Below are 27,889 nucleotides of genomic sequence, written 5' to 3' on the forward strand. Positions count from 1 at the left end.
CAGTTTGGCATTTGCAAATTTGCCTACTCACGTATTTTCAGGAAACCGAGCTGATTTGCTGAAAGTGAATGTTTACAGTATGTTGAAATAAAACACAATTTAATACTCACAAGAACTAATGTTAGTTAAAAACTTTATGCAGTAAAAGAAGCCAAACTATTAGAAAAAAATATTTTAAATTACAGACCGTTTGTACAAAATGACCAAAAAAATGAAGGTGACAGTGACTGAGTACTTTGGAAACCAAATACTTATGATTGCAATTACGGTTGTGAGGTCACGTCGTGTCGCGTCGGTGGTCTCGCGAGATCTCGCGAAGCCGTCAAAAACGTCCCACTTGGAGCGGCAGCTAGCTAAGTGGCGAACGTTTCCTTCGACTTCGTTTTTTGTGAACAACGCGACGAGTTTGGTCCTTTGAGTCCTGGAAGTCCACGCACAGCCCGGCTGGCTATTTCAGGTCCACCGCGTGCTCCCTAAATAAATGAACGGGATTTGTTGTGCACGCGATAAATTAAGCTAAACTAAGCTAAGCTAAAATAAGCTAAGGTTTCGCCACACGGAGAGCTTGTTTGCTGTCGGCGTCCTCGTCGAGGGTTTCAACGCGCGATGGTTTTGCTGAAGAACCTCCGGCCTCCTACCGAGGGAGTTCGGCTCCAGCAGGCCGACACGGCGGCCGTCCTGGACGGACACAAGCTGGGCAACGGGACGCTCTACGTCGCCGAAACGTAAGTCTGCGGATTCGGAATGCCATTCTTCGTGCTTCTTCATGCTGCTTTTCCACATTTCATTCTCATTTCCAGCTCGATGTTGAATTCGATTGCTAAGCAGGACACAAATGTCGGATTTACGGACACGACAGAAGCAAACAGAACTTCTTCTGTAGCTATCATCGGAAACTTTAAAAAATAAAAGCACAAAAGGCAACATTCAAATTGTATTTACGTTAAGGTTTGAATTCATATCGCACTTTTCGTGGATCTCGGAACAGTTACTTGGGTTGGGATTTATATTGCTTTCGGATAAATTATTTATTAACTCTGTCTTTAGCGAGTCCTGCACTAAAGTAAACCTTCAGGGAAAAAAAAAAAACGCTAAATACTCCCAAGGAACTAAAAACGGATTAAATCCAAACCGGTTTACGTTAGTTTAGTTTCGGCCTCCTCCCCTCACTTCAATGTACAGTGGAACTTCGATAGAACAGTCGTGTGACTATAGCTCATTGTCCGTTACATTGAAGATCTTTTTTGAGTCTAATGCACCCATGTTATTGTACAGTACATTTTTTGTCGTGGCCTAAAACGGCAGTAGAGTACAAAGTTCTCGTAAATAAATATAAAAAATGCTTGAAAATGTTTTAAAGGTTCACATTTTATCCAAACGTGGTGACATTGTACTCATCGTAGGCGAGTCGCTTTCATAAGCCATGATGAATTAGCGTGCTTCCTACTTCCAAATCTGTTGCCGAAGGCGAATTGCTTGGCGAAAAAACTAGTATGTTTCAGACTCCAGAGATTCCTGGTTTGGATTCCTCAAAGTTAACACCGCAGCCATGACGCTCGCGCTCACTCTTTGTACAATAGACAATAGCTATAACCATCATGACATGGGTGTTGGATCTAGTCATATTGTATATCTGTGACCCCAGAAATACGTCGGTCCCATTCTCTGCCTGCATTGCGCTACAGCGCCAGTAAACAACAGTGGCCAATTCTGGAACTAACAGGCTTTGTCAATGGCAGTTTACGTGACAAATGGAAGCTGTTTTCGAGAACATTGTTCAGTCCCGACGGTCCCTTTTAGCCGATATCCGTTATATCAGGGTCCGTTCTATCCAGGTTCCATTGTAGTTCCTTGGCACCAAGATGCCACAAGATGGCACCAAAGCAGTATGTTAATGTTGGACATGACTTTGGCCTGAGCACAAAACAGATTTTTTTTTTCAGCGAATAAAAAGAAAGCCCCCCCCCCAAAAAAAAACAGAAAACTAAAAATCTGCAAGTGCTAAACTGTGATTAAGCGGGGGTTCACAGTATAATTAATATTGTGGGGTCAAGTTGACATTTTTCTGAACTGTTTGCAGGCGTCTGTCGTGGTTTGACGGCGCGGGGTTGGGTTTCTGTCTGGAGTATCCCACCATCGGCCTGCACGCCATCTCCAGAGACGTCAGCGCGTACCCCCAAGAACATCTCTACGTCATGGTCAACGGAAAACTCACCGGTTGGGACACTCGACACACACAGTTTGCTTTTAACTCTTTGGTCATTCCTTTGGGCTTCTCAGTTTGTCTTTGCTTCCACAGAAAGACGTTTGAACATTTTAGGGCTGCCACGATTATTCAAATAATTCGATAGGTCGACTCAGCTGCAGGTGGCCCTGCCCTTTCAAAGCCATACACAACTTAGTCAGATATCCCACGAGAACAATGTGAAAAATAATACCTGCACCTCACACACAATTTGTTTTTTATCATATAAAATCAATCACTCTCCGATTAATCAATGGAATGATCGGTACAATACTCAAATCTAAGACTATTAGATGGCTTCAGCCCTGGGGTATTGACTTCATAGCCTTGATATCCAGTTTAAGGTCCATGTACTAGTACACTTTTTGTCCTGACTTGTAGGACGATTCAGTACAACGACTAGGTCACACTAGTAGAACATGTCCTACAGTAAAAAGAAAAAAAATATATATTTTTTTTGGGCCAGTTCCGATATTTGGCGGGATAAAATCCCGATAAGCGATTAATCAGTGGATTCATTTAAAAATATATAAAGAATAAAATAACTTAATGATATGAATTACAGGCAGACTGTTTTACAATACTTTGTCCGTTAATATTTGTTTAGCTGTAGAAAATCTACAGATTTAGTTTTTTTTGCCTCTGTTAATGCTTGTTTGAATATCATTGTCTTTGTCTTATGTGCTGATTTGAAAAGAGCTAATATCGGGCGATCAAATCGACCAGCTGATTTAATCGGGGGGCTAATTTTTTTCCACCACTGTGACATTTCTGCACACAAGTTGGAGAACTTTGATGCTAGTAAGAAAACTATGTTACTAGTGGAGCAAAATTGTGCACCAGTTGACATCTGGGTGCTACTGTAGCAGCAGGACTACTTGTCGAGCGCTAGATGTTAACTAGTGCAATCTTATGTCACTAGCAGTACAGGTAGCAAGCAGGTGTCAACTAGTGCACAGTATTGCTTACTTAGATATGGTGACAATAATGAGGAGTGGAGAATGTGAAGTCATCCCATCTACTGAATATCTGTTTGTCAAATTTTACTGCAATTCCCAAATAGCATTATTTTGCTTGGATTCAATGATAATGTATTCATTTTAAACCATGATTTCAATTGGCTAATTTCTGAATTTTGGTGCGTTATAATACTGTTGAAATCTTTTACATGGGTCATTAGCTTATAATATGAACAGTTTGGGACCCAATATTGACCCCTGAGGGACTCCACAGCCAATGTCCAAACACACAGAGCAGCAGTTTTCTCATTTAACACATTGTTTTCCTATTCCTAACTAGTAACATGTAGTTCTCCTACTAGTATGTTAGAGGTGTCCTACTTGTGAGGAAAAAGCACGTACTAGTACGTGGACCCTAAGCTGACTATCAAAGATATGAAATAAATGCTCAAACGGCGTATGATATCCTTCCTTCCTTCCAGACGAGAATGAGGCAGAAATGGCGGAGAAGGAAGCGGACGAGGAGGATGACGGAGTGGGTAGTGAGGAGGAGGAGGAGGAGGAGGATGGTGGTGGAGATGATGAAGAGGAAGGCGGCATCACAGAGATTCGATTTGTGCCTGGTGACAAAGCAGCACGTGAGTTCGTTGGTTGTTGGTTTTTACGTTTTGAAACCCCACTTTATCGCGATTCATCATTCGTGCCCACTGCTGTGTCATAGAATATTATAATTTTTTTTGGGGGGGAGGGGTTGTGGGGGGGGGGGTATATATTTTTAGCTCCATCTGCTCTTATGCCTCTTTATCTGCCTCGTTATCTGTTTGTCTGCCGGTCGGTCCACACTTGTGTTTGTGTGTGTTCAGTGGAGTCAATGTTTGCGGCCATGTGCGAGTGTCAGGCGCTGCATCCCGATCCTGAGGACGAGGACGACTCCGACGACTTTGAAGGAGAAGAGTACGACGTGGAGGAGGCCGGTGAGTTAGACGCACTTAATTACATACTACTACTACTTTGCCTAACATAACTAACTAACCCACTAAGTAACCCACCATCTCTGTCTACATCTACTTACCAAAACGACAGTATGTTCTTTTCATAACTACCTGCCCACCCTAGTTTACTCATTCACTGCTAGCTGTTTAAGAGCATTTTGACTGATCTTTCAAGATCCACAGAAAATTGTCATGTCAAAATGAGCACCTAACTTACTAAAAGAAAGAGCAGACTCTCGTCTTTCACCAGGGGGGAAAAAATACAAATAAATAAATTCATTAAAAAATATATCTTTAGCTTTTTCTGTTATTTAGTAAGCAGCAGTTGAACATGGGTTGGTTTGGCCAAAAACACCGGTTCCTTCCCAAAAGCAGAGAAAAGGAGCTCTTTGTGACACGTAACATAACAGTGATCTTGACTATAATATTTTGTGGCAAAATAATCTATTAACAACAAAAACCATCCAGCGCGTGGCTGAAGTTGAACGGCCGTTGCTTTTTTACACGGCGTTCGCCATTCGCTCCATAAAGTCACGATTACGACCCGCTTTCTTCCGTTTACCGAGACACGGCACGGGCGGGCGAGCGCTGCGTGCGTCATCCACCGACCGAAGGGTCAGCGCTTGGAATCCCGGCTCTGACTGTCCGCTGTCGAAGTGTCCTCGGGCAAGACACTGAACCCCAAATTGCCTCCAGGTTGGCATTGTAAATGAGAAGCTGTTCTCAATTGCCTTACCTCGTTGAGCAAAGGAATTCGATTTACTTAGATACTTTGTTATAGTTTACATGTACATATTTTGTTGGCGCGTCAGGTGCCTAAACTTGTCCGACTGCCAACGTGTTAGCATTTGTTCCCCTTGTAATCGACGCGGCAAGCGAAGATTCACCGCCTGATCTTCGTCTACACAAAAGCTGCGCTGATCTCAAATCCAAAGAACCTGAAGTTGGCAGACGAGCTGGCCGAGACCGTCTGCCGCACCTCCCCGTTGAAAAACGTACTTGATGAATATACGCCGTCCCTTGGTGGCATTAAACGTTTGGATTCCAGTTGACGAATAGAAACGTCCACTGCAGTGAATGAGTTAATTACCTCCCAAACTTTCCTACTACGTCTCTCTGCCAAGAGTGTAATGAACTCAATCTATCTTTGTGTCTTTCCTTGCGTGTGCTTACAGAGGCCGGTAAGCAACTCACCGCACTTCAACCCGTTGTCGCCACGGCGACCGGCATCCCTTTTAAACCCCGCGCCTATTCCCGTCCGAATCAGAGCACGGCCACGCCGACATCCCGACGTTCTACACGTGTGACGAGGGCCTGTCGGCGCTGACCCAGGAGGGCCAGGCCACGCTGGAGAGGCTGGAGGGCATGTTGGCGCACAGCGTGGCGCAGCGCTACCACATGGGCGGCGTACGCACCGAGCAGGGGGACGGGCGCTTTGAAGGTGGGGCTGAAAATGGAGCCAGCTCGGGCTGCTCATTTTCAAAGCTGCCCCCGCCGTACCGTACTGGCACACTGCCGGCTCGGTTGGCGCGATTGTGCAATTTGACACTGGTCAGCTCGCGGTGCAAAAACGTGTGTTGTGTGTGTGTTGTAGATGGCATGGAGGTGGACGCCGACACCGAGGCGGGACAGTTCGAGGACGCGGACGTTGACCACTGGTCAGTCGCACACACACATTACATATACACGTAGCTACAACTAATATAGAAAGTGAGCTGGATACACAGTACAGTGGACCCCCAAGAAGTGGCGGTGCGGCACCCACGGATTCACCTATTTGCAGGTTTTTTTTTTTTTTTTTTTAAATAAAATGTTTTCATATTTAGGGAGAAAACAACCTCAAAAACACATAGTTCATCCATACACATAGCAGTTCATCCTCGATTATTGAAGATTATTATTGATTTTCTATCTCCAATGCTATTTTAATGGGCGTCGATTATCTGTGGATTTTCGCTATTCACGCTATTCACGATATCTGGGCGTCTACGAGCAAATCACTAGATGTAGAAACTGCGCTAGATGGAACCAGTGTAGCTGCTTAGCTATAGAGCGAGATGTACTAAATAGATTGTTTCCTGTGTGTGCAGAAGGACCACAGGTGCATCATGGGAGCACTTCCTGTTTGTTTCAGGCACTTCCTGTTTGTAGCTGTCAATCATCCCAACTCGTTTGTCACTAAACTAGTTCATTCCCATCAAGTTACTTTTTGTATGGAAACAATATAACAGTGTGGTATACTTTCTAGTCAATTATCAATAAAAGATTAATTTTTCTACTTTTTTTTTTTTTTTTTCATTTTCATCTTTTTATTCACAAACCTGGTGCTGCATTTATGGTTGCTCTGAAATCCAAAGTCTGAACAATTTTGCTAGTATTATAATTTAAAAATCCAAAATGACTGATGGATCTGCTTTGTGATTGTAAAAATAGCTTGTAACTTTATCAACTGTTAGAAATATACCACCAAAAAATGCTGAGGCTCATCATTTATAACTATCAACATGTCGTATACATAAATATGGATTGTATACAGCTCTGGAAAAAAAAGTATAAGACAAACAAACAAAAAAACACTGGACCCTTTTCAGTATTTTGGCTGTTTTTCGTTTTCTGATTAAATGCTCTAAATGACAATATTTGAATTAGGGAATTTGGGTGTTTTTTTTATTTTCAGAAGTTTATATAATAAAACAAAAATATAGAATTTTGTCAAATAGTAAAATGTGAGAATATGATCATTTTGCAGTGGCCTATTTCCCCCCCCCCAGAGCTGTATATTCTATAATAAATGTTACTCATTATATTTCTATATTAAAAAAAAACAACAACAAATAAACAACATAAGTATATAATGTAAATGTGTTGTTTCATGTTTTTCTGTATTTATTCTGGCCCTCAATATTTTATATGTACTTGGGGGGGGGGGGGGTGTTCAAACCATATTCATCTAGAAGAATAATTCAAAAGTGTGCTACGAGTACCACAGTGGTACACAGGCTCCCTCTTGCGCTATGCGAAAAAATCACTGAATTAAATACAAAAAGTATGCATTTAAAACCTCAAATACAATCAAACATATAAGAATGAAGCTTGTAGCTTCATCCTTACAGCCTGATGAAGTATTTTTTTTTTTTTGTTTTTTTTTTTTTTTTTTTTTTAAATCCCGTACAGTCATTTCTTTCACGTACACTGCAGCTGTAGTTGAATTTGAAGCCCATGCATTTACATTTAATGAATGTTTAAAACCTGCTTGTGCACCACGGCCGCCGTGCGGCGACATCCGCGGACATGCTGGCTGCCGCGGCGGGGCCTGCCGCGCCTCGACGCCGGCAAAGGACGCGTGCAGCCGGCCACTGAGGAGCGTCAGTGCCGCTGGCTCGGTCACATGGTGCGTAAGTGAGCGAGAGCCGATTGTCCCCCATTTGCTCGTCCCGCGCCTCCCCCAACTCTGAATGATGGCCTTTGTGTGACAGTGACGCAGCGTTTCTTTCTACTCTGCTTGACTTGCTGCTTGTTATCATGACGTCATCGAAATAACCCCCAAAATGATAATTTATTGGGAAAAAAGCACCTGCGTCGCGCCCTTGGACCACTAGAGGGCCTCCAAGAGCAATTTACAAAAATATGTACAGTACTTACTTCCAAGCGCAAATGAATAAAGAACTGCAACAAAAAGTTACATATTTGAATTAAGATAGTTTATTATGATTTTAACCTAGTTTTCAATACTCATTATTCCACTTTATAGTTGTGTTTTTCGACCTATTTGTCACCTTGTTTCAGGCACATCTGCTCATTTGCAACGTTGATCCAAGTATTTGCAAGATATTTCATCCTTAATTTAGAACTGTTTTTATGCATTTGAGGTTATTTCTACGTATGCAAGTGATTTATGTGTTGATGCACTTTGTTTTCATGTACTACAAATTATTTTTGCTTACAATTTTCTTTCAATCCAAAAATACTAAAAACAATTCAAAAATGATGACCCTTTTTTAGTAAATGTAATGTATACTGATTTTTGTGTGTGTTACTTTTAGTAGGCCTACAATATCCTGTTTGTGCCTTATTTATCAAAGTATATCTGTGCCATCAGATTCTGAATTTGAAGGACTAACACTAAATTTTATCACTGTCAAAATATGCAATGTACACTTTTTAGCTTGAAAAATTCAACATGTTCAGTTGCTAATTCAACATCCACTGTGAATGTTGAATTTTTGAAGCTCGTCTCATCCTCTGAGTGAGGCGCTCTTTTGGACCGCTAGATGTCGCTATGGTTCGACTTCACCTACACTCCACAGCTTGAAACATAGAAAGAACATCGACCGGGTTTAACGTGACATCTTGTCACGTCAAATTGGATTTGACACAAATATGATTTCTTCGCATTAATATTGCCACTTTTTGATTGTAGAGGGTTCGCTGATGTTGGTTTTAATGGACAAAAAAAACAAGCTACTTCCAAAGAGATCCAAGTGGATTTTATTACCACTGCAGACTTTAAAGCTGATTAATTTTAGACTCGGCAATTGAAGGATTATTTGTGCTTTGTGTGACAAAATGCTGAATGGTTTCCAATGGGATTGTCGTCTTTTTTTTTTGAAGAAAGCTTGACAAAAGACAAACAATAAGAATAGAACATCTACAAATGTGAGCTCTGATCCATTATTGATGATATTTTGGTTATAAACTCATCACGTGGCAGCGCGACATGAAATATTAAAAAAATGAGCAGGTGGACAAGAGCCAGGAAGGCGTTGCCGCTTCATGCGCATGCGGCCGCCCTAATTCCCCATTGTCCCTGAACGCAACACCAGGGCTCCCCTCTCTGGAGAGCCCCCGCAACAGCCAATCGGCAGCGAGGGGAAGGAAGCTCCGACCAATGGCATGGCCGCTTTGAGAAGAAGGGGGCGGGGATTCCGTCGCCGGGGAGGCTCCGGGGCGGCTAGCTAACAATAGGCCGGCTCGGCTCGGCTTGGGGGAGCAGGACGAAGCAGTCCCGGTGGAGGAGCTGACTTTAGCGGCCGGTACAGACGGCGTGGCCCGGTGTTGGAGACGTACCTCGCCCCGCTTCCATTCCCGTGGATTTTAACGAGCTCGAAGACGAAAGGTGAGCTTCATTTCTCCACTTTTTCATTCAACTTGTGGTCAAATGTTCGAGCCGGTCGAGGTGTGGCGGAGCAAAGGCTCAAGAAGGCTTCCAAGAACACAAACTGGAACATAGCTTTCATTCTGTCGTTTTTTATTTACATATTTTTTTTTAAACGCCTACTATCGTTATTTTAATACTCGTAAATCTGTGCGTGTTGTGGTCATCTAATCGCTCAATCGAAACAGAAAGTGCTGCGGTCACGTTGGCTGTTAATTGAAGTGTTGTGGTCATGTTGTGTTTCAAAAAAATTAAAATAAAATCAAAAGATGACAAAGTGACCGTAGAAGACACGTTGAAGTTTTATTAGGCACCGCAGAGGCCTCAGGGTGGGCACAGAAGAAGAGTGCTAAATGGCATTGTTGTTTTAAGCCAGTGTGATCAGATCCGGGTTCAACTTGGTATAATGTGACAGCTTTATTGATTGGCTAAATGATTGGATAGGTTAATAGAACTAAGACAGCTACTATCGGTAATAAATAAAGATCGTAAATAGGTAATAAATAAAGATCATAAAATAATAATATAGATGATGGAATTACGTTAGATCTATCTATTTATCTATCTGCCTGTAAATTGAGAAAACCACAATCAGTAGGCTGAGCGAGTGCAGACCTCGGTCAACGTGCACAGAATGTTGTTCAGTGGCTTTGTCCTATTAAACCAGTGTAAACACAATCTGGATCAGATCCGGATTCGATCTGGCGTGATGTGACGGCTTGTGTGTTGAATTTCACTGATATTGGGCCGGATTTCACACAAATATGATTTTAATAATAAATCATACTATGTACACACATAATAATACATACTTGTATATACTGTAACAATGGGGGGGGGGGGGCATCCTGGGAAGAACGAGACCGTGTTGATGATGTCGATCGTAAACTAGAGTGGAAGTTGCACACGAACAAGCGGATCAATAAAGAAGCTCTCCCTCGGCGGAAGTCAAAAGTTGGCGTTTGAATCCGGAGCGAGTCAGCGGGACGAGCCTGACGGATGGCGGCGAACGGTCCCCGATGGTCACGTGACTTCGATTTTTCTACACTCCTCAGCACAAAGCGCCCGGTCCGCTCATTTACATAATCGATCAGTCGATGGATGAGTGAATTAGTGAACGAGTGAATGCATCTCTGCTGACCTCCTGGAGAGAGCCAAGTTTTCTAGTTAAAGCCCATTGCACACACCCCCCCTCCCCCTCCCCCGCAATTTTCGATTTTAGTCGAATAATCAATCAATCAAGCCATTTTGCATAATTAGCCGACGTCTTGGTCAAATGACACGGAAGGCTCGGTGTACTAACGGCACCGCATGTGAAGCTTTGGCTTTTGTCGCCCGGAAGAATTCAGGCCAGTCCGACGTCGTCCGAGATGTTTGGTGCCTGGCGTGTTGCTCCTCAGGTTTTTGCAGCTCTTTTCCGGCGCTTTCAGGCTCGTGTGTGTGAGTGAGACGCGGGCAGTGGAGCAGCGCTAATGTTGTCATCTATAAATACTCTCATCACGCAGGACGTCGCTCCTGCTCTCGTCCCCGAAAAGAATCGAAAGTGACTTTTAGGACCTCTGGCAAGAGGAAGAAACCACGCAGTTTTTTCCGTGACAATCCAGGATTCAAAGTAAAAAAAGAATGGTCAAAAGACAAATGGTTGTGGTCAAGCACTTTGAAATGCTCGTTAGCGCCACCTACAGGACCTGGGGAAATCTATCACTCCTGTTAGCGTTAGCTCCCAGAAAAATTGGCAAAACAGAGCAAAGATGTGACAGGATGGTCAGTTGGTTAGTTAGTCATCCAGGCTAACAGTGAGTTAGTTGGCCAGTAAGTTAGACAGGCCATTAGTTAGTCAGTTGGTTAGGATTAATTGGTCAGTTAGTCTGATGGTCCCGTAGTCAGTTAGTTGGTCAGTTAGTTGGTTTGTGTCCTGGTCCGTCAGTATCAATGAGTACGTTGGTGAGCTACATAGTTATTTAGTTAGTCTGTCAGTTAGTTGGTTAGTATTTTAGTTAGCCATTTAGTGGGTTCGTTGGCCATCCAGGCTATCGGTTTACTTAGTTGGAAGGTCAATCAGTAAATCAGTTGGTCAGTTAATCGGTCTGTTAGTTAGTTACTGTCGGTTTAGTTAGTTGGTTGGACACTTGGTTTGTTAGTCAGTTCGTTGGCACGTATTAGTATTTTAGTTAGTCAGTTGGCTCGTTAGTTTGTTAGTCGGTCAGTCAGTTAGTGAGTTAGCCAATTAGTCATTCCATAAATGTCAGTCAGTCAATTGTTTAGTCAGTTGGCCAGTTAGTTTAGTCAGTTAGTTGGTTAGCTAGTTAATCTATGCAGTTAGTGAGTTTGTCCGTTGGTTAGACAACCCATTAGTTATTATTTTTTTTTTTCATTCGATTTTTCTTTTTTCCCAGGTTTTTTCCCAAATGTGACTTTTGCGTCGCTGTCTTGACCTTCTTCCTGGATTATTATTCTTTTCTTGTTCATCCTTTGACACCTCCCGTAAGCCACGCGCCGCCGGCAGAAAAGCGAACGTTTGATTTGTTCACAACTCTAGAAAATCACGCCGACACGCCGCACCTTTTACACGTCCTCTATGTGCACGCAACGCACACACACACATAAACATACAGTATATACAGTGTACACACTTTTTTTAAATGTTAAAGGAAGAATGAGAAGTGTGTGTGTGTGTGTGAGTGAGATTAGCTTGCGGTACGATTAGCAAAAGCTTCAGATGAGCCGACTGTCACCGACACTTTAAATGTGTGCGTGCGCGTATTTAACATAAGTGATCAAGACACACAGACGCACACACGCGTACGCTAAACGCAGATTCACAGGTGGCGAAATGTAGCTTTAGCCCGAAGTAATGAGAGCTTAGCGGCTGCTAAATCTCCACCGCGCGCGCGTTTGTGTTTATTGTGTCGCTGCGGTGTGAACGTGTGCACAGCTGCCGGCCTTCTGTTTTCTTTTTTCTTCCAGTTGAAAGCCCAACCCGGTTGATGTGCACTGCTTACACTAACAACATAGCTGTGAAAAGAGAGGAGCTAGTTAAACAAAACAAAACCAAAAATCGCTAGAGTTGACAACTTTGGCATTTGGTCGCTAGATTTAGTGACTTTTCCGATTCCTTTAGTGACTAAAAAATCTTAAATTGTTGAACATTTTAAGTTAATGCTGAAAAAAAAAAAAAACTATTTATTGGAGTTTTATTTTAAGGTCATATCAGCCAGCTCCCCAACAACCTAAAAAAAAGGTTTTTTTTCCCGAAGAATCAATTGATTAATCAATTGAAAAGAACTGATCCTTTGTGCTGCAATCAATGAATTGTGTCTTTGAAGCCACTGGGCAAAAGTTGGGCAGAGCTGTGCTAAGCTGCTAGCATCGAATCACAAATCACGTCCTCCCAACATTTTTGTGAAAATCATCAAATCAAATGCGTTGAAATCCCAGTAAAAGTTTTTTTTTTTTTTTTTTTTTTTTTAAATTAAAAAAAAAAAAAAAGCTCTCCCAGCATGCACTGGGGCGGCCTCTATTATTGATGCGGTTGCCACGATAACCGCCCCGACAGCTGTGTGTGTGTGTGCGTGTAATAACAATGTGAGTCTTTAAAAAGTGTAACAATGTGTTCAAAGAAATGAGAGAGGGGCGAGCGAGGTTCAGCGACCGAGAAAAAGTGTGTGAAAGCGAGAGAAAAGTTTCAGTCGGCACCACTTTTCTTCTTTTCTTTTGTGCCCATCATTTTCTTTTTTTTTTTTTTTCCCCCTTTTGTGTGTTTTTCATGCCTGCTATTGTCGCTTCTGTCCTAAAGCACTTTGCTTGTTCCCATCATTAATTCATTCATTCATTTAATCATTTACATAATACAGCAAATAACGCACATTGACTGCGTTGGAATACCCAAAATAAAAATTGATGTTTATTGTAGTCATGTTATACAATCTTTATAATACTCATACAGGTGCATCTCAATTAATCAGAATATGTTAGAAAACTGAATTTATTTCAGAAGTTGCATTTCAAAAGTGAAACCTGTAGTTTCACTACACGCAGTACATTTAAAAAATATATATTTTGGATAATTATAGCTTACAGCTAACGAAAAATATAGAAACAAGTTTGGAATTGGCCTTCTGAAAAGTACTTGTACATACCGTACAGTGGTGCCTCGAGATGCGTACGACCTGACTCGATGGGCTAACGAAACTAGCGTCGATGTCTCACTTGTTTTAACGCTTTACGCGATGCATATTTGAACACAAACGGTGGAGTCTGCACATGTAGAGAGACAGAACAATATATAGCAATATATTCTTTATCCTCTGTTGGGGCAAAAAAGCCCCACTATTGCCGCAGCTTGCTGAGGAGTTGTGACCGTCTCTATGTACTGTACATCTGTAATGGCTGTATTATACTGCCACCTGGTGGCCAAGGTGCGCACACCAGAAGGAGCAGCACAATGTATGTTGAATTGAAGCAGAAAATGTGGCAAAAACAGTTTAATTTCTTTCATTTTATTTTAATATGTCATTAGTGTGTTTTTGCAAAGTAAAATATCATAGTGCTATTTTTTTCTTGGGCAAAAAAACATGACAAGTATTTATTATTATTTTTTTTTTGGGAGGCTGGAATGGATTTAAGGCATTTCACTTCATTTCGCTGGGGATGGATGATATGAGTGTTTTGCGTTACGAGCATGGTCACAGAACTAATTCAACTCGTATCTCAAGGCACCACTATTCTTTCATGAGTTTGACTTGTGGAATGAAACTCCTGAAATGAACAAACATTTCTACAGTAATGCAGGTATTTGATGTGTCCACTTGAGGTCGCCACCTGCAAAGGCAACACAAGCGCGTGGCCACAAATGACGCGGTGCGGACAGGTCGTTTCCTGGGTTCACCATTGGCACCGTTCCTCACACTCGCGTTCCTGGCAAAAAGCTTTACGGCTACCCAGAATTCATCGCGGTGATGTTTTTAACTGCAGTCCTGTAGTTGTAAATAAAAAAATAAAAATAAAAAATAAAAAATTCAAGCTAAACGTTGTTCCTCACTTGCATTTGTTCCTGTCGATGTTAAGAGTGTGTGCATTCGTTAGCCATCAGGCTAGGGTTGGCATTTGGGAATTTCTTTCATAAAACTGTGTTTTAAACGTAACTTTTCTTGAAGATTAGCCCAATTGACCTTGTGTGAGTCTTCCTGCCACATTTGCCATTTGGCCTCTTTCCTGGATTTGCAGTGGACTAACTGCACTACACTGACCTTTTAATAAAATCTGCCATGCACTGAATCCGCAATAAACGAAGCGCGATAAAGCGAGGGAGTGCTCTACTTATTTTCTGCTATTGGCAGTTTGTACTCTTGGCTCCTATTAGAAACTTTTCTCTTGAGTGACTGCTGATGTTGATGCTACGTATTAGCGTGTTAGCTTCCCAGCCCCTCGGCTCGTCGACTGTTTCTGGGCAGCGCTTTCAGTGTTTTGCTACAGAAACACACTTGGGAGTCCATTAATCCTGATATGAAGTTGACATATGTCGTTTGCAATGTTGGTGTACGACTTGCGTTGTTCTGGTCTGGGCGTGGCTGTCAAATATGAAGCGGATACCAAACAGACACACTGGAATTATGTCACATTATTGTATTATTATTGGGATGTTGATAATGATGTCATACTTTTTTTTTGTTTTACCCGAGCAACACGCACACACAACCATCTATCACACCTCACCGTCTGCGTATTGCAATTAGGGACCAGCTGAGACATCTGCGTGTGCGTGCGTGCGTGCGTGCGTGCGTGTTCGTTGTCCATTTTGTTCAATATTTTTATTTCCATGTCACACTTTACTCCCTTCTTTCCACTTCCTCATTGTCTCGTTACATAGCCTTGATGACCTTACGCGCACACACACACACACACACACACGGTTAGAGGTTGGTTTCCGTGGCGACGTTGTTGTTGTTGTCGGGCGGGGCGTCATGCATCCTGGCAGGCGATAAGCTCTTCTTGGCTGTCAGTCGGTGAGGCCTCCTTCCAGGAAGTTGACGCACACGCGCGCACAAAACCACATCACATCTTACGGTTCACAATAATGAAGACTTTGGTTTCTTGGGCCATTTGACTTGATGACTTCCCGTTTCGTTTTCTTCTCGTGTCCTCTTTCGAAGCCAGTTCGACTTGTCCTCGTGAAATTTGGTCGACGCGTCTATCGTAAAGTGGGCGCCCAAGAAAGTCTCAAGACGCCACGTTTAGGTTTGAAGGAGGAGGCGGAGCGTGATGACAAAGTTCGATACGCTAATAAGTAAGTTGACCAAATGGCTCGCGTGTGCGTGGAGCGAATGTCCCACCCTGAAGAAACTCATCTGCGCCCCCTACTGGCTCCATTGCAACCTGGAGCTGAGGTCGCTTTTAGCTAATGGCGTTTGAGTGTCTCGGGTTTTCGAGCAGAAGGACAAATGCAGCTTTGTGAAGAACAGCAAGGTGTGGTCCTCACCAACATTATAGTCCACACACGGAAGCTAGCAGGGAGGTGCTGACAGAGTGTCGCATTTCAGACGCTGCTGTCAGGTACGCACGCACGCATTAACACACAGTATCACACAGGTTTGCGAGTCCCAGACGACAATCAAGTCACACATTCAATAATGCGGACTATATTGTTTTTACCTCAATTTCAAAGTACAGTAGCAATAAAATCATGGCCACCCTGTCACCGCTTGGCGAACGGCCCCGACATCACGTCATGAATTGCACGTATTGCAGTTTTGTCCCCCCCCCCCCCCCCCCCCCCCCCCCCCCCCCCCCCCTCCCCGCTTTCTACAATTGGGGTGGAATAAGTCCGGTCGGTCGCCAGTGGCGGTCCAGCTCCGAAACGCACGGCTCGCCGCAGACGGGCGTATCGGGGTAAATCCATTGCTGCCCGAATTGAGTTTGAGAATAGTTGTTGCTGAGTAAATCACACCAGCTGCGATCAAAATCCGAGGATGTCATTTGTGTAGCAGCTGACTTGAAATGCTGCGAATTGTTGAAATGTCAAATGTGAGACTTGTAGTTGGGATGGCGGAGAAATGTGGGAGCAGAAGCTTCATATGGAAATGAGTGCCTAATTTGGACATTTTAGTGCAAAGATTTGGGAAATTGGGAAGGTTATCACTCAACATTTGCCAAGATGACCTTAATGAGCTGAATATTTTGACGGTAGAATGGTCTGCATCGGTGTGGGAGGAGCTCAATATGTGAAATTTTGTCATGATCAAATTTGGGAATTTGATCACGACAAGTGTGGCATTTTAAAAACGTGGGAATAATCGGAATGGGTTCGGAACGGTTCCCAAGATGTTGTGAGTGAGTTGAAAAGATTGACAACTTTTCTGTTGAATGTCTGCCATTTTTGTTGCGGCTTTAAGTCACGCTTTGTTTTTATTTTTGTGTGCACGGAGAATGTGGAATTCTGGTGGAAAGTAATTCCTCATATGCTCTAACCTTTGTGATGCGTTTTAAGTTTGAATCCATTGAGAAATGTAAAAACAGTCGAATGCCCTTAAAAAGTGGGAGTAATAATTATAATAATTCAAATGTTTTGGGTTTTTTGGGTGCAAAGTAACGTGTGTGTGTGCTTGCTCTTCGCCTTTCACACAATAATAATAATAATAATAATAATAATAGGTCTGATTTAAATAGCGTTTTTCAAGGGACCCAAGGATGCCTAACGATGACTCATGGGGGTAATTCAAATGTGGAAATTGTTAAGCTCGCCGTGTTGGTGGCGACAGAAAGCAGAGTGGTAAACGTGTCAAGAGGATGCAAAGAAAAGCCTGCATTGCAAATTGCAGTCAAATGCTCACAGTCGAAACAGGACTCAACTGTACCGTGTTGCATTCGATTGTCACCTCCCCGAAGCGTTGAGACCAAGTGTGTGTGTGTGTGTGTGTGTGTGTGTGTGTGTGTGTGTGTGTGTGTGTGTGTGTGTTCGTGTGTGTTCAAGACCAACAAACAACAAAGAGTTGGTCACTTCCTCGGAAACGGTAAACGTTTAAACGTCTGATAGCCCTCAAACAAAGTGCAGTGTGTGTGTGAGAGGCTTTCTGTGACTCTTCCAGGAAGATTCCATGTGTGTAAAGTTCAAAGGTTAAAGCAAAATACTGTATTAGCGTTTCATTTAATGTGTCACTTGATTGTTGTCTGGGACACACAACTGTCATGTTGTCTTTTCGGGGGGAACACACATGACACTGTGTGTGTGTGTGTGTGTGTGTGTGTTTGGGTCATGTGACTCACCTGGTGACATCACAGTGTGAAAATGACTCGTTTGATGTGAAATCAACTTCTGTAAAAATATATTTGTAAAAAATTACTTTCGTGTAAAAAAAAAAAAAAAGTGAAAAAAAATTTGGTGTGAAATAATTTTACATTTAGTTTTAAGAATAACAACATTATTGTCGTGAAAATGTACTTCATGTAAAAAATTACTTGTTGAGTGTGATGTAAAAAATGATTTTAGTTGAGTGTGACATAAAGATGACTTTAGTTGAGTGTGAAAAAATTCCCGGGTTTAATGCTAAATTCTTTGGTGTTTTAAAAAAAAAAAAAAAAAAGCTGAAAACTTACTTTTTACTGAGGGGGCAAACAAAATCTTAAATTTAGTGTAAAAAAAAATCTTTTAGATTAGTTTACAAAAATTACTGTAATGTGAAAATGTACAAAAAATTGTGTACTGTTGTGTGGAAAATGACGGTAAAAAAAATGTTATAAATGTGATTTATTTATTAATTTATTTATTTATTTTCTCAGACGTCGGCGCAGTAGCAGAAGATGTGCGACAACGGGGAGGTGGAGGACAAGCCGCCGGCCCCGCCCATGAGGAACACCAGCACCATGATCGGCTCCTGCGGCAAAGACCCCGCCCCCGTCAATCACGGCTCCAAACCCCTGCCCCCCAACCCCGAGGACAAGAAGAAGAAAGATCGATCCATTCGCTTCATCCTGACCGGCGGCGGCGACAAGAGTGAGTCCAAGAAGTGTTTTTCCAACCACTTTCGTGCGGAGACGCCGCCAAATTGGCCATTTGTCGGCCTGTGCCTTTCACGCGGACATCACAAAGGTTGCAACACTCCATGTTGAAATTAGGATTTCACATTAAGTGGCAACGTTCAGTGAGCTACAATTCACGTTCACTCTTACACCATAACTACTTTAACTACCCACGCACTGTACTGTCACTGCACACTCATCATAAATGCCTACCCACCATATTTAAACACCTACCGTACCTACCTACCCAACCGTTGTTACTAACTCCCCACCACAATTACCTGTATACCTACTATAGTTACCCACCGTAACGACCTACTGATGTAGCCACCGTGACTACCCCTACCAAAACTACTGTACCTATAAAGTGGATGTACCATAACTATCTACCTACCTCCCTGTCCACTATAACTACCTTCGACAGTATTTACCCAACTACTGACCTACCCACCATGACTACAAAATGACCTAGCTAACCACCATAACTACCGAGCAACTAGGTGGAAGTACGTACCCATGTTCCATAACTACCGTAGCTACCCACAATCCTCTCCTGAAGTGAATCTCGTTTCAGCGTACAAGAAGAAAGAGCGGCCTGAGATTTCGCTGCCGTCGGATTTCGAACACACCATCCATGTCGGGTTTGACGCCGTCACCGGGGAGTTTACGGTAAGTGCACGCGTGCGTGTCAATATATATGTGTGTGTGTGTGTGTGTGTGTATAGAAATGTGTGTTAGTCTCACACCAATGAACTTTTTTCTTTCTTTCAAAAATCTCATCAGACAAAGAGGCCTTGTTTAGTTTCAATCTTGATCCGCCTCACTGGGCTCTTTTAGCTACCGTGTGCGTGTGTGTGCGTGTGTGCGCGCGTTTTAGTCAAGTCACTCCAGTTGAATTGTTTGAGCAGAGAATTAGTGAAGTGTAAATTTGGATGTGCTGACCCAGTCTGAGAGCAAGTTGGTGCGCCCCATTTGTGCCGTGTGTGCGTAGGGAATGCCCGAGCAGTGGGCGCGCCTCCTGCAGACGTCCAACATCACCAAACTGGAGCAGAAGAAGAATCCTCAGGTATATGCACACCCTTTCCCAAAAAATAGGACAGTGTCACGGGAAAGTTTCTTTAGTTCCATCGTTCCACTCAATAAATTAAACTTTCAGAGATTATAGATTCAGAGCCCACAGGTATTTATTTATTTGTTTATTTTTACATCATTTGGGTGTCCGGCTGATAAACCCACAAAATCAGGAATTCAAAAAAATTGAATACTGTGAAGAAATCACCATTTACTTCTAAGACTAATTACAAGCAGTACAGTACCTACCATAACGACCCACCTCACCGACATACCTATTTACCTACCAACCGTAATTCCTGTACTTACCAACATACCCGCCATACCTACGTACCTACAGCCAACATAACTGCCTACCAACCAAAACTACTCGCTAACATAGCTACCTACCTACCCACCATAGCTACTTGTCAATCTACCATAGCTACCCACCTAGCAACCCTAACTACCTACCTCGCTAGTATAACTGCCCACTAAACTACTGTACCTACCATATCTGCCTACCAACTGCTAACTACCATACCTAGCTACCTACCTATCTGCCTTTCACAGCTGTCGAATTAGCTTCCATAACGACTTACCTGCCCATCGACCATAAGTAACTAGCTTGTTTTTCCAGGCCGTGCTGGACGTTCTCAAGTTCTACGACTCAAAGGAAACCAGCAACAGCCAGAAATACATGAGCTTCACTGGTATGCAAGCGCACGCGCACACGCACGCGCACCCACCTTGTCTCCTGGCCTCATGTAACATTTTGTGTTTTTTCACGCAGACAAAAGTGCGGACGTCTTCGTATCGTCCACCGCAGCGGTAAGAACACGCGATCGTCTCGAGTGTCCCTGAACGCCTCGTCGCGCGCGTTCGCTGTTCGTATCGTAAGAGCTGCAATATTATGCGTCACCGGGAATTGCATCATTTCAATTTGTGTCGTTTAATTTGAAAATCGCACAGGAAAACGGAATCTGAATAGTATAGTTTGAAATGGAATTTATTAGTTTGGCACTTTTGTTTTTGAGGGCAAAGGTGCTTCCTTCAGTAGGACGACTGGCAGGAAGTGATGTCACAGTTCAACCATGTCACCGGCGGTCGTCTTCTGTCCTCGTCTCAGATCTCCAAGAACGTCTCGGAGACGCCCGCCATCGCCACCGTGTCCGAAGACGAAGACGAAGACGAAGCCGAGGCGCCGCCCGTCATCGCTCCGCGGCCGGAACACACCAAGTCGGTAAGAGGACGCACGCACGCACGCACACGGTTGTCCTTAGACATGTTGGCGGTTGACGCGCTGCTGCTACGGTGCCTTCCAGCGTCTCCACGGTGATGACTTTATTGGACCTGATTGGAACACACACACACACGAGCTTTTAGACAAACTTTCACTGATGATTTACATTGTTGCACTTTTGTCCTCACCATGCAACTTGTTCAGACCCCACTGCAAGACACACACAAATATGCACAAAAAGACCAAAAAATAGAACGCATAAAACCCAAACACATGCACAAAAATCAGACGCACGCACACAATAACCAACGAACAAAAACAAACACAGTAAGAAACGCACACAAATGCACAAAAGAAGTCAGGCGAGTGGACCATCAGTGACAAACAAAAACCAACACGCACAAATATTAAAAAAATAAATAAATAAATACATTCACTCGCACACAAACTAACAAAAACACACACTAACACAGAAACAAAAGAAATGCACACAATCACAAACGTACAAACACAAAAAGCAAACCCGCTGGAATTTGTATCGAAAAATATAAAAGTATATGAAAAGCTCAATCTTTGTATTTGTTGTTGTTTTTCAGATCTACACGCGCTCAGTGATTGAGCCCCTGCCGCCGCCGCCGCCCCCCACCAAAGACGCGGCCACGTCCCCCATCGCGGCCACCGCCGCCTCTTCCTCCTCCTCGGGGTCCGCCGCCGTCGTCACGCCGCCCGGCGGCCCCGCCGCGGAAGCCGCCGCGCCCGGGAGCCCCCCCGGGGGCGGGATCCCCGCCCCCGGGCCCTCCCTGCCCCGCCTTCAGGACAAAGGCCGCAAGAAGAAGATGTCGGACGAGGAGATCCTGGAGAAGCTCAGTAAGTTTCACTTCCAGCAATTTCCTAAAAACAAATGGACCTTTAAAACATCAAAATGGAGGAAAAACAAATGAAAAAAAAGTTGATAAATATGTCATATTTTCCTGAACCGCACGCGCCTGTCCAGATGTGCTCAGGCCGCCCTCTGCTGGTAAGATGAAGATACTGCCTGTCTGCCTCTATAATTGACAGGCGCGATATCCACTGCCCACACTGTCTCCGCCCCCTTTGTGCAATCCGCTCATCTGATTGGTTGTTCTTCCAGGTTTCGTCCCAAACTTTCCTGCTGTGCTCAACTGCCCAACTGAACACATTCTCTCGCCTTTCTACATTCTATTTCCTTTTTCCCATTTTTATTGTATGTGTGCATTTCTTTTTCAAATTTTATTTTGATCCGATCCTATTGTATCACTCGTCCTAGTGTAGCCGATTTCTGTTCCATTTCAATTTTCATTTTCATCTGCTTGTGTACTTTTTCAATTTTATTGCGATATTTTTTTTGCCATTATATTTCATGAATATTTCTGTTTTCTACGCCATTTCATTTATGGATGGATTTATGTACATTGCTTCCTTTTTTATTATTTGTATTTATGTTGCACTTCATTTTCTGTAGTACGGTATCTTCATGTTATTGGCGGCAATTTCTCTCTTTTTTTTTTTTTTTTTTCTTTCGTTTTGCTGTCGTTTGTGTTCACGTGTCGGCCAGCATGCCGCCTAGTGTGACGTATGAACAGTTAGGATGAGAGACGCTCGCGCCGTCGCTCTTTTCACATCCTAATTCTTACCCGGTGGAGGTTTTACTATTTGGTAAATAATACTGACTGTGAGGCGTGTGTTTGTGTGTGTGTGTGTGTGTGTGTGTGCGCGCGCGCCGCAGGGACCATCGTGAGTGTCGGCGACCCCAAGAAGAAGTACACCCGCTTCGAGAAGATCGGACAGGGGTGAGGGAGTGGCTCGCTCCGGATGTTTTCTTCATGTTTGGAAAGTTCCAATTGATTTGTGAATGTGAGGTGCTATCGTTCACTTGCTGTTGCTGTTTTTTTTTTTTTTTTTTACGTGGCGTCAGCGCGTCCGGGACTGTTTATACGGCCATCGACGTCGCCACCGGACAAGAGGTCAGTTCGTTTAGAAAAATAAAAATGAAAAATTGTGCTAGGTAACATGCTGTGTGTTGATTGGTGCACTGAAAATAGTCAAATAGTTAAAAAAAAAAAAAAGTTTACTCTTTCTGTACTTGGTCAAATAGCTGTTTCTTTAGTTATGTTTGTTGGTTAGATGGATTACCATTTACTTGTATGAGTGATTTGATTAATTGGTGACCCAATTTGTTGGAGGGTCAGTTGACTAGTTTGTTGCTCGGTGAAGCTGGTGAGTTAAAGTAGTGGGTTGTTTCGTTAGTTTGATCGTTATTTGGTTAGTAGGGCGATTGTTTATTGGGTCAGTTAGTTAGTTAGTTAGTTAATTAATCGGTTGGTTAGTTCAAGTTAATTAGCTAGTCTTGCAGACCGGGCTTAGGTTAGCACAAAGGGAGTTGATTTGCGCTTTTTGTGTCACACTTGACTCGTCTTGGGAGTGTAAATGAGGATGATGACGACAGCGACCGTGTTTGTTGCGCGGCAGGTGGCCATCAAGCAGATGAACCTGCAGCAGCAGCCCAAGAAAGAACTCATCATCAACGAGATCCTGGTCATGAGGGAAAACAAGAACCCCAACATCGTCAACTACCTGGACAGGTCGGACACTTTTTCGCCTTTTCGCCGCCGAAGGGAACGCGCCTAAATCCGTGTCCTGCCGTCGGTCGCCGTAGTTACCTGGTGGGCGACGAGCTGTGGGTGGTGATGGAGTACCTGGCCGGCGGCTCCTTGACGGACGTCGTCACGGAGACCTGCATGGACGAAGCCCAGATAGCGGCCGTGTGCAGAGAGGTACGAAAAAAAGAAAAAAAAAAACGGTTTTGAAAATGGAAGCGGCCGGTGACGGGCCGTGTCGCCCCCTAGTGTCTGCAGGCGCTGGAGTTCCTCCACTGCAACCAAGTCATCCACAGAGACATCAAGAGCGACAACATCCTGCTCGGCATGGACGGATCCGTCAAGCTCAGTCAGTAGCCCGCCTTCTGTGACCAGGATGATCAGCGCAGATCGATTTGCGTGATTGACGAGGGCCCGACCGATTAAGCAGTCGGCCGATATTGGCCCTTTTCGAACCGTCAAAAAGCGGCCAAATTTTGGCAGATTTGAACAAATTAACACGTTACTACCCAAGACAAAGGTAATGACGTTCAAACAAACATTCAAAGTAAAATTAGCAAAAATCGCTCCAAAAAATGTGAAGATTTTTGCAGTTTTCTCTCTGTTGTGAAGGGCAAAATATTGTAAACGGTAAAATGTTGGTCACGAGCTGCGGGTCGTGACTGAACGAACAAGCCAAGCGGCCGAAATGAGTTTCCTCCGTAGGGCGTCCGGGCTCTCCCTGAGAGAACGGGCGAGAAGCTCGGTCATCCGGGAGGAGCTCAGAGTAGAGCCGCCGCTCCTCCGCATCGAGAGGAGCCGGACGAGGCGGCCGGGGCATCTGATTCGGACGCCTCCCCGGCGAGGCGTTCCGGGCACGTCCCGCCGGGAGGAGACCCCGGGGACGACCCGGGACACGCCGGAGAGACTACGTCTCTCGGCCGGCCGGGGAACGCCTCGGGGTCCGGAAGACCTGGACGAAGTGGCCGGGGAGAGGGAAGTCTGGGCGTCCCCGCTAAAGCTACTGACCCGCGACCCGAATTCGGATAAGTGGTAGAAAATGGATGGATGGTAAAATGTTCGTATCTTTGTTGTTGTAAGGATGAGAGGACCAAAGAAGAAGTTATTTTATTCGTTATGTATCTTTAAAATTAATCGGCCAAATATCGCAATCGGCCTCCAGAAATCCATATCGGTCGGGCCCGATGGACACATTCACGCAAGTGTAAAGTGTGCTATACGTTTTGGACATTTACAGCATATGCAAGCTGTTAGTCAGTTAGTGGGTTGGTTACAAAGTTGATAGTTAGTTTTTCATTTGGTGAGTCAGTTAATTAGTTAGTCTATTGTTATTTGGCTCGTTAGATAGACATTATTAATGATGAAGTTTGATATGAAAAATGCATTAAATAAAGCCACATACTGGCATATTTCGTGAACGAGGAAAATGAGGAATGAAAGCGCTTGGATTTGAAAAGTTTGACGCAGTTGAAATTCCCGAGCCACTTTTGCCTCCCGCTCGGTGATCGTCGCCGGTGGAGAATCTCGACGTGACCCGATGCTTTGGTCCACGTCAGCGGCTCACTCGCGTTGTTGTTGTTGTTGTTGTTGTTGTTGCTGTTGCTCATTCGGACCAGTAGGAGGAGCTGCGGTGCCGTTGGAAATATCGTCGGCAGCTTTTCTCGTGTTCCTCCTCAGTGCACAATTGAAGCTCCGGTAAAGAAGTTTATTGATTTTGTTTTGTTGCCTCGCAGCCGACTTCGGCTTCTGCGCTCAGATCACCCCGGAGCAGAGCAAGCGCAGCACCATGGTGGGCACGCCCTACTGGATGGCTCCCGAGGTGGTGACCCGCAAAGCCTACGGGCCCAAAGTGGACATCTGGTCCCTGGGCATCATGGCCATCGAGATGGTGGAGGGCGAGCCGCCCTACCTCAACGAAAACCCGCTCAGGGTCAGCGCCTTTCTTTACAATCCTGCATGTTCTTAGCACGCGGCTTCTTAAACTCACAGGGGGTTACGTTTTCCCCTAGGACCCCCTCGCGTGTAGCCACAGATGCCTTATGAATTAAAAAGTTGCCTCATTTTCAGTAAAAAAAAAACAAAAAAACGTAGGATACATTTTGCCAAGTCAATGTTTCCTTGGGGAAGAAAATATTTGAAGTTCAATTTCAAGCTCCGGCGATACGACGCCTTTATGGAAAACTATTGGGTAGCCCTGCCGCAAATCTGCAACTGGTTAATTGCACCTAGAGGCCACAAGGTGGTGCCAAAGCACTACTTTTGTCAAAAGGAAGCGCTTCAACTCACTTCAACATTGTTCCTTGGCACCAAAATGCCACAAGATGGCGGCAAAACCCTACTTTTGTCATTTGGCTTCAGCACAAAAATGGTGACGAGTCAGCGAACAATGAAAAATACAACTTTATTCTGGAATAGGACTATGTAGTAGCTTCTTGTTCTTATAAAAAAAAAAAAAAGAACTTTATTCCAGTAATAATTTGCCTTATGTTGTAAAAAAAAACAACTTTATTGATGCAGAGATGTCTGTGAGGAAACCTCACAGTCATTTTCAGAGCTTTTAATTGGGCCAAAGCTAAAGTAGGGCGGAGTCATCGGTTTGTTATTGTAGCGCCGGTCCTCATATTTAGCTCTGAACTTTAGAAATTGATACAGCGCAACAGTCGGCTACAAACAATTCCTGCCGAACCCGGTTTGACGGCCGCGGCCTCGGTCTTTGCCGTCGTTACAAAGGTGCGTTGTTCCGATCCAGGCCCTGTATCTGATCGCCACCAACGGGACGCCGGAGCTGCAGAACCCCGAGAAACTTTCGGCCACCTTCCGGGACTTCCTGAACCGATGTCTGGAGATGGACGTGGAGAAGAGAGGCTCGGCCAAGGAGCTGCTGCAGGTACCGCAAAACGACAACCGCACGCACATTCCCGTTGGACCTGCCACGGAGAGTTGTTTTGGTTTGTTTGTTTTTGGTGGCTTTTGTAGATCAGAGCGGGCGGGGCCCCGTTGATGCTCACCGCTTACACCGCAGGTCTCAAACCCGCGGCCCGCCGCATCGCTCCATGTGGCCCGCGAAAGAAAATGGTGTTCGTCGACTTCATCTTTCTCGCTAAAAATCGGTTCCGAATCTGCAAGTAGTCGGCACTTTTAATCATGTTGAGAGATTGCGAGCTTTTTTGTGTCACCAAACCACTTTCTTAAAATTGAACAATAGCCGAACATTTCCTTGACTTTGTATTTTAAAACTGGGTATCCATCAATTTTCTTGGTGTGTGTGTATATAGTCTGTAATACTGTAATATGATGGGGCGATTATACATTTATATGGTTTCACAGTCATAACAGTCCTTTAAGGGAAAGTTTGGTCCGTGAAAAAAAATGAGTTGGACACCCGTGGCTTACACGAAAAAGAAATGAGAAATATGAAACAAACGAAGATTTGCCGACACGGCCGAAACGCTCCATAAGAAAATGGAGGTGGAGTGAGTGCAGTGTCACTCATGCATTCATGAGGTTTGACCGCTTAAATTGCTCCTTTATTCAGGATTATGTTTATGCGCATGTTTTGACAAATTGGAATTGTTTTTTTTAATCTGTAAAGAGCAAAAAAGCATAGGTAGTGTTTCCTCACTATCGCTAGAGGGCGGCGAATTGCGACAATATTGATGCTGCGTCTGCCAAAAAGGTATATAAGGCCACAAGATGGCGGCAAAGCCCTACTTTTGTCTAAAGGAACGTTCCCAAGTCATTTAAACATAGTTCATTTCCACCGAAATGCTGCAAGATGGCAGCAAAGCACTATTTTTGTCTAAAAGCAGCTCTCAACTCACTTTAAGAGAGTTAAGTGGTGCCAAAATATGCCACAAGTTGGCAGCAAACTGCTACTTTTGTCTGAATGACACTTCTCAACTCACTTCAACATAGTTCCTTGGCACCAAGATGCCTCAAAATGGAAGAAAAGTAATACTTGTTTGTTGTTTTACAGGACTTTGGCCTGAGCACCAAACGGATATGTTAGTTTTTCAGCGAATAACAGAGGAGGGTCTCTGAAAATATTTGTAAATGATGATAGCGGTAGATGTTGCGGTAATTGTGAAGCCTCCGACAACTGCTACTTTACACTCATGGAGCAGCAACACACATGAACAGCAGACAAGGACACTCGGGGCGTATGGACCATTCTCTCTGTGACGTGCACGATTACTGCGGTAAACGCGGGACCTCCTCCGTCTCTTCTTCTTGTTTTTCGTTCCGCTTTATGTCTTCCGGTATAGAGCTCGGTGCCGTCGGCATTTTGTGGCACGACGCGGTACTGCAGTAAGGAGTGTTTTTAAAAAAAAAAAAGCTGGCTTAAAAACCAGCGATATTGCGGGCTCGGTGTAATTCCGAATTCTGAGCCATGTTCTTGACAAGCATCTGTCCCCTCCCCCCTCCGTGCTCAGCACCAGTTCCTGAAGATGGCCAAGCCGCTCTCCAGCCTGACTCCGCTCATCGTGGCCGCCAAGGAGGCCGCCAAGAACAACCGCTAGCTGGCGCACGCCCACCGCCCCTCCTCTTCCTCCTCTACGCCGGACTCTCGGAGGAGGGGGCGGGCACCCAGCCAATTATGTCATTGGTCCGA

The 27,889-nt window shown here is 44.1% G+C and overlaps 2 protein-coding genes across 4 annotated transcripts; both read left to right on the top strand.

Moving 5' to 3' along the window:
* The first annotated feature begins 324 nt into the window (after nucleotides 1–324).
* On the top strand, nucleotides 325–8,165 carry clns1a (chloride channel, nucleotide-sensitive, 1A). 2 transcript variants are annotated; one of them, XM_061681449.1, is made up of 8 exons: nucleotides 325–725; nucleotides 2,081–2,217; nucleotides 3,687–3,842; nucleotides 4,068–4,178; nucleotides 4,574–4,587; nucleotides 5,466–5,637; nucleotides 5,791–5,854; nucleotides 6,287–8,165. In XM_061681449.1, coding segments are annotated over exons 1-8 (774 nt in total). In that variant the 5' UTR covers nucleotides 325–606; the 3' UTR covers nucleotides 6,288–8,165. The 2 variants fall into 2 exon arrangements, with proteins under 2 accessions (XP_061537433.1, XP_061537432.1); XM_061681448.1 differs by lacking the exons at nucleotides 4,574–4,587; nucleotides 5,791–5,854; nucleotides 6,287–8,165 and having other exon boundaries at nucleotides 5,372–5,612.
* Nucleotides 8,166–9,171: 1,006 nt separating this feature from the next.
* On the top strand, nucleotides 9,172–27,889 carry pak1 (p21 protein (Cdc42/Rac)-activated kinase 1). Of its 2 annotated transcripts, XM_061681813.1 has the most exons (17): nucleotides 9,172–9,312; nucleotides 18,127–18,340; nucleotides 18,941–19,035; nucleotides 19,358–19,432; nucleotides 20,057–20,129; nucleotides 20,210–20,247; nucleotides 20,546–20,659; nucleotides 21,256–21,526; nucleotides 21,654–21,677; nucleotides 22,407–22,470; nucleotides 22,596–22,644; nucleotides 23,150–23,262; nucleotides 23,337–23,454; nucleotides 23,527–23,626; nucleotides 25,011–25,207; nucleotides 26,027–26,164; nucleotides 27,711–27,889. In XM_061681813.1, the coding sequence occupies exons 2-17, from the start codon at nucleotides 18,148–18,150 to the stop codon at nucleotides 27,795–27,797; spliced, it is 1,749 nt and encodes a 582-aa protein (XP_061537797.1). In that variant the 5' UTR covers nucleotides 9,172–9,312; nucleotides 18,127–18,147; the 3' UTR covers nucleotides 27,798–27,889. The 2 variants fall into 2 exon arrangements, with proteins under 2 accessions (XP_061537797.1, XP_061537798.1); XM_061681814.1 differs by lacking the exon at nucleotides 21,654–21,677.

This window comes from Phycodurus eques, chromosome 7, assembly GCF_024500275.1.
Source record: "Phycodurus eques isolate BA_2022a chromosome 7, UOR_Pequ_1.1, whole genome shotgun sequence".
In the NCBI taxonomy this organism is placed as follows: Eukaryota; Metazoa; Chordata; class Actinopteri; order Syngnathiformes; family Syngnathidae; genus Phycodurus; species Phycodurus eques.